This window comes from Quercus robur, chromosome 1 (assembly GCF_932294415.1).
Source record: "Quercus robur chromosome 1, dhQueRobu3.1, whole genome shotgun sequence".
NCBI classification, from domain to species: domain Eukaryota; kingdom Viridiplantae; phylum Streptophyta; class Magnoliopsida; order Fagales; family Fagaceae; genus Quercus; species Quercus robur.
The window spans coordinates 30,247,475-30,254,041 of record NC_065534.1 but is presented as its reverse complement, the minus strand read 5'-3'; the positions used below and the strand labels follow the sequence as shown (position 1 = coordinate 30,254,041).

Genomic DNA, 6,567 nt, shown 5'->3' with positions numbered 1-6,567 from the left:
TTGGTGTTAGTGTTGGTGAGATACAATTAATTGTCTTTTAGTGTATTGTGATTTGTGATTGTGAATTTTTCTAATTGGCTCTTGTGATTGGGGGCCATGAGGCTTGTCTGTTGAGTGGGGTTGGATGGGGGCATGGGGCCGGGGTGGGATATTTGAATTGGGGGAAGTAAATGCACATGGGGTGTGTGTACTAGTGCAACTAATAAACAATAATTTAATTAACCAATAATTAATTGGGGGAAGCAACTAATAAACAATAATTAATAATTTAATTAACCAATACATTATAAAAGACAAAAAAATTAAATTATGTTAGGCTAAACAACAATTTATAATTTTATAATTAATGAAACAATAATATAACAACTTATAGTTTATAAAAGACAAACCAATTAATGAAACAACTAAACAACAATAATTAATAATTTTATTAATATTTCAAATAAACTTAGAGTTTATTGTTTATTCTTTTGCTAGAATTATGGGCAAATATTTGATAAAAAAAACCATGTAGAAGACAATTGTAAATTTTATGTATTTACGTATTTTTTGATTGTTGTTGTTGTTGTTGTTGTTGTTATCGTCAATATACAATTTTTTTTTTATTAGATTGTGTAATTTAAGCTTGTTAAAGAACACCCTAAAAAAAATTTCTAGAGCCGCCACTGTGTTTATGAGAACTAGATGCTGACATTTTGGCTTATACTTTTGAATCCAAAGAAAAATAAAAATCATTGAAATTTTCTCGGTCATAGCAGTCTAGTGTAAAGCCCGTAAGACTACTTCTTTCCTATTCTGTTCAATACAATTACGCGTTCCCATCAAAGGGTTTTGCATAAGAAATACAGTGAGTAAAATATAATATTATACAACCTACTGTATTATACAAAACCAGCACCTAAACTTTTTGAAATCCTACAAAATTGCCTCTGAAAATCTACCTTTTTCTACAAAACCAGCACCTTTTCCCACTTTTCTTAAATGGCTACAGTTCTTACATCCCCTCCTTTTCTGATAATCCTCTACTTAATTAGTATTCCATTGAAATTTGCTCAAGATGTTAACTTCATCTATAATGGCTTCCATCAAGCCAATCTACATCGAGATGGAATTTCAAAAATCCACCCCAATGGTCTATTGCAACTAACCAACACTTCAAACCAACAAGTTGGTTATGCTTTCCACCCACTCCCTTTAAAATTCAACACAACTTCTACTTCTAGTTTAACCCCATCTCTTTCATTTTCCACAAACATTGTATTTGCAATAGTTTCTCAAATACCAAATTTGGGGGGTCATGGCCTTACCTTCACCGTCACTCCCTCTTGGGACTTCACCCACGCTGTAGCAAGTCAGTTTCTGGTACTCTTCAATTCCAAAGATGATGGCCTTCCAGCAAACCACATATTAGCCATAGAGCTTGATACTCTTCTGAATCCTGAGTTACTAGATATAAATAAAAACTATGTGGGAATTGACATGAACAGCATGATATCAGTTGAATCAGCTCCTGCATTATACATTCCTAATAAAGAAGGGAAGAATATAAGCTTGGACCTCTTTTTTTTTTTTTTTTTTGAGGGGAAAGCTTGGACCTCTTAAGTGGCAACCCAATGCACCATTGGATAGACTATGATGAAGCAGAAAAGATATAACACATAATAAATGCTTCTTATGGCCAACCATTCACTGTCTTTCTTATCATACATACTCTTTATTAATTTCGCTCCTTCTCGTACATACTCTTTTATTAATTTTGAAATTTAGAGAAAGTAGCCAAATAGCATATAAAATTGATGGATGGAAAACTAATACTTTCTTTTCAAGAAATTAACAGACGTTATATTTGGTTGTATCTTTTGGAGAACTATTCCGACATTGTTAATAATAAATTTAACTGGCCAATCAGACAGAACATTTGAATGTCACAACTCCCACAACCAGTGCTTTTTTTCTCCCTCTTAAAAATAAAAATTAATTTAACAACCCAATCTGTTAAAATAAAAACAAAGGTAGACACCATTAACTAGTTCTGATATTTTAAAAAAATATATATGAAATTGTCTAAGTTCAGACAGGAAAATTGGTGTTCAGATTACTTCCAGAAGCCAGTAACAAAAATAAAAATAAAAACCTCACTCCCCACTAACAAAATAGTGCAGTAGTCTAATTCATTCTCCTGATTAGCTCATTGATGAAATTCTCGCGATTTCCAGCATCACCTCCCTCAACATAGTGGTTCCTCTTCTTCTTTAGGCCACCCAAGGGTGCCTTCAGCTTAAACGGCCACAGGAAGTTGTTTGCCTGCTTGAAGTGAGGTCCAACTGTCATTATCTCATGGATGAGATCTTCTGTGCAGATAATGCCGTACTTACCCAGGGCCTGTGACAACATCATAGCATATAAGAAACAAGTTCAAGCAAAAACCTCCCTTTATAAAACAGCAGTTGCTTGGAATTACAAACCTGTTCAACGATGGCATTATCAGTCAAAGCAGTTCTCTGCTGGTTCAACTTTCCATATCCTCTCTTATAGATCAGTTCCCTCACACTCTTCAAGTTGGGATATCTATAAAAATGCACATCCAGCTAATGAGAGATGATGTAAATTTTGAACCAGACATGTTTATGCAAGGCAAATGAGACCAGAGGAAGAGAGGAAAATACGCACCCATAAGTCACATAAGGCTCAACCCTCTGGAGCATATTCACTGTAGCCTTGTTCACTTTCAAAAATACACCATTGAAGATCTGTTTTAAAGAAAATTAAAAAAGAAAGATGAACGAAATTAGCAGTCTTGTCTAAGAAATACGTTTAATCAACAAGGCATTTTGTTAAACAACATAGACAAAAATACATCAAGCAAATAGAACTTGAAGACATAACCATCATGATTAAATAGTACTCAAGCAGACTAGGAAATGGTAATCATGTTAGCCATAATTGATAACACTGGTTAAATAATTTTACTAATTTCCCTAGTCATTTAATTTCATCATTTCAGTCAAACATATTAAAATATTGAAAGATCATCATATACTTCTGGTCCTAGATTACTAATCAGCCAATCACTGTATACTGAAGATGTGTTATCAATAATACCAAACAGATTCCATTTTTAAGTCCACAGTCACCAAGTCCCAGCTTTCAGAATAAAAGAATCAGGCATAGTTTCAGATAAGCTTATCATAATCCTCTCAACAAAGGGCTTCAAGGTTTCAAACTATTCAACAGTAACCCTACTACAAATAGTGTCTACTTAATGCTTATATAAAGATCTAAAAGGTCAAAATAAAAAAGGTGCTTAGACCCAAACACCTTGACACTAGATGTTTGAGCTTTTTGCCTCAAAGATTTCTAGCTATGACTCAAGCAGCTTAAGCTTAAATAGCTTAAAAAACAAGAGTACTTTTACTAAAACTACCCAGTACAATAAGCATATAGTCTGAACCTCCTTAGACTTCAAAAGGATATATTTACCGTCATGACCAAGACAAAAACATAAATAGAAACTACAATAACCAGATACCATTTTATAACACAATAAGGGACAAGTTTCATGTAATACCTGTCTCAAACGCAAGAGCTGCAAGATCTTTCTTGTCTTTGGGTGCATGGCATTGATACTGTAAGTTCCAAATTCAAAAAATATAAGAACCTGGTGATCTACCATAAAGATTCATGTAACGGAATAATCAAACAGGAAAACTTACCCACGAATGCGAATGATAAACAGGAGCTTCGCCTCTGGGTCAACATAAAACCCACCTTTCAACTTTGCCTCACGCTTCAACCTAATCAGCTCCTTCTCCTGAATAGCTCAAACAGATAATCAATTATTAAGGAATCATCAAAACATAATACTCCAGTATGCACTAACAATTAGTACAGATGACTAAAACATACCTGCTCTTCATACTCCTTTGAGTACAGCTTGGCCCTATTGAAAATCAACTTCCGGTTTTCTGCATTTTTCTTTTTTGTAGCCTCAAGATCTTGCTTCTTTGCCAATGCCCATTCTTCTTCCCTCTTCCTCTTCTTCAACACTGACTCTGGAATCACTGTCTTGACTGCCTCTTCACCCATCTCTGCAGAAACAAAGATTAATCAAGAAATAAGCTATACAAGTTCTAAGAAAATATCAAAGATCATTTCAGCATGTTATATTTTGAACATCAATTAGAAGTCTACTACATAATATATGATCATTATCACTTCTAAGCATATATTTAATAAAATATCCTGTGTCATTGCTTCCAAAATTAGACTGCAAAAACAACCACTACTTCAGACAAATAAAAATTCAAACCATAAATCCTTTCACTGCACTTAGCGCTATTCTTCTCAATTGGTACTATAGTAATAGGTTTAATAGGAATTAGAGGATCCTATTTGATCGAGTGTTTATTTGGGAACTGTGCATCATAGAGATAATTGACACAGTCGAACTGATAATTATTTCCGGTTTTTGATACCACAAAACACAATAATTATGTGAAGTTCTATCATTATCTCCTTTGAATAATAAAAAATTAAATGGTAAATAGAATAAACAACAATAAGACTCATTCTTTATTCACCACAGGCAAGAAATGACAAGAAAAAAGATTATCGAATAGCCTTATTATAATTTTCAATAGAGAAATGACAGTATATATGAATAAACGCAAATTAAACAACCAAATTGAACCCAATACAAACTATGATAAGCATTCACAGATAAATGACGGACTAAAAACGAATTTATTTAAACCACCACCAGATATCAGCTTCACCACTACGGATTAGCTTCATACTAATACTTTGCCATGAACACATAAATATCTGGAATGAAATAATACTACCAATTCACAATTCCTGAATTTTACCAGCAACCAAACTAGGTTCAAATTATAATTTTTCTAGGTATGGGTCTAATCCTAGCACATTTAATTAGCTTAATCAAATATTATTTCTGTTGCCAATGAGATAAAACCCCCACAAATATAATGGTTACAAAAGATAAAGTTACTCAAAACTCAGGTTTCACTTAGCCCTCCTATTAGGATTATAGGAATCTATTATTCCCAACAAAGAATTATGCAAAAAAAAGGCCAAATTATATAAAGAACATAGATAAGTACAAGACTATAGTTTATTCAATGCGATAATTCAACAAACTAAACAAAATTTTCAATTTCCATGCTTTACCATTATTTTCCCAACTCCCAAATGTAAAACAAAACTTGAAACATAATGTGAACACTTAGCTCTCCTAGAAAGCAAATGGGGAAACAGTCATCGAAAAATCAACTCTATAATAGGAATCTATTATTCCAAACAAAGAACTATGCAAAAAAAAAAAAAGGCCAAATAAAATAAATAACACAAATAAGTACAACACTATCGTTTATTCTATGTGATATTTCAACGAACTACATAAAAATATTAATCAAGAAATAAACTACACAAGTTCTAAGCAAAAATCAAATGTTATTCCAGCACATTAGATTTTGAACATCGATCATAAGTCTACTACATAATATATGATCATTATCACTTCCTGTGTCATTGCTTCCAAAATTAGACAAATAAAAATTCAAATCATAAATCCATTTCGCTGCACTTAGCGCTATTCTTCTCAATAGGTACTGTAGGAATAGCTTAATACAACTACAAACTCCACAAAATCTTAACTTTCCACGCTATTAGCACCCAACCAGAAAATAAAATCAAAACCCAAGTAGCATACAACAAAATGTGAACACCCACAAAGCTTAAAACATTCACAAACCCTGGATTCATAGAAACCACAAGCTAATTGAACAGATCGAGAACAAAATGAAACATTACTTAGATTCAGAAAGAAATGAAAGGATTCATATTAGGATTTGAGCTGAAATCAAATATCTGAAGGGGAACTCACCGAAGTTTGGTCTTCTGATGTGCGCGTAGAGAGAGGCACTGAGAATTTAGGGTTTTCACTCGGCCGTGATAAAAAGAAGGCGAAGAGGGAAGCTAGGGTTTTGTAGTAGGGTTGATGCGTGGGCTTGGGATGTTTTGTTTGGGTTATGGGCTTGTGCAGCTCATTGCCCAATAGACCCGTTTTGCTTGTGGAAAATTGATACTTGGGCTTTGGTCATTTTATATTTGTTAGTCTATTTCATCCATAGCTCTAAGGTCAGTGTACAAGGCCCACTTCATGTGGGAAATAGTTGCATGGCCTTTGGTCTTTTAGGCCCGTTTGGTAAAGGAGTTTGAGTAATGTTATTTGTATTTTTTTGAAATACGTGTAAGTGATAAAGTGTGTGAAAATACGTGTAATGTTGTTTAAAAACTGAAAACAAGTTGTTTAACTACTTTATCAAACGGGACCTTAAATACTCAAGGATCCCTTTGCAAAATCATATCATATCATACTACATAATAAAAGTTGGGCTTAGAAGTCGTAGTTGCACTAAATGACTGCACCAAATTGCAAAAAAAAATTTAGATTTTTAAGAAAATAAATATAATTTTTTTTTTTTTTTGTTTTTATCTCTTCTTCTCCTATAATTTCTAAATTGATAAAAATCTTAATTTGATTAT

General features: G+C 33.1%; 1 protein-coding gene across 1 annotated transcript; it reads right to left on the bottom strand.

The window, feature by feature from the left end:
- Window positions 1-2,013: 2,013 nt before the first annotated feature.
- Window positions 2,014-6,072, bottom strand: LOC126728999 (60S ribosomal protein L7-4). The gene is made up of 7 exons (XM_050434769.1): window positions 5,906-6,072; window positions 3,907-4,088; window positions 3,714-3,811; window positions 3,569-3,626; window positions 2,671-2,750; window positions 2,466-2,568; window positions 2,014-2,382 (listed from the first exon to the last, which is right to left on the bottom strand). Exons 2-7 carry the CDS (start codon window positions 4,084-4,086, stop codon window positions 2,167-2,169), a joined length of 735 nt encoding a protein of 244 aa, XP_050290726.1. The 5' UTR covers window positions 4,087-4,088; window positions 5,906-6,072; the 3' UTR covers window positions 2,014-2,166.
- Between the last annotated feature and the right edge of the window lie 495 nt (window positions 6,073-6,567).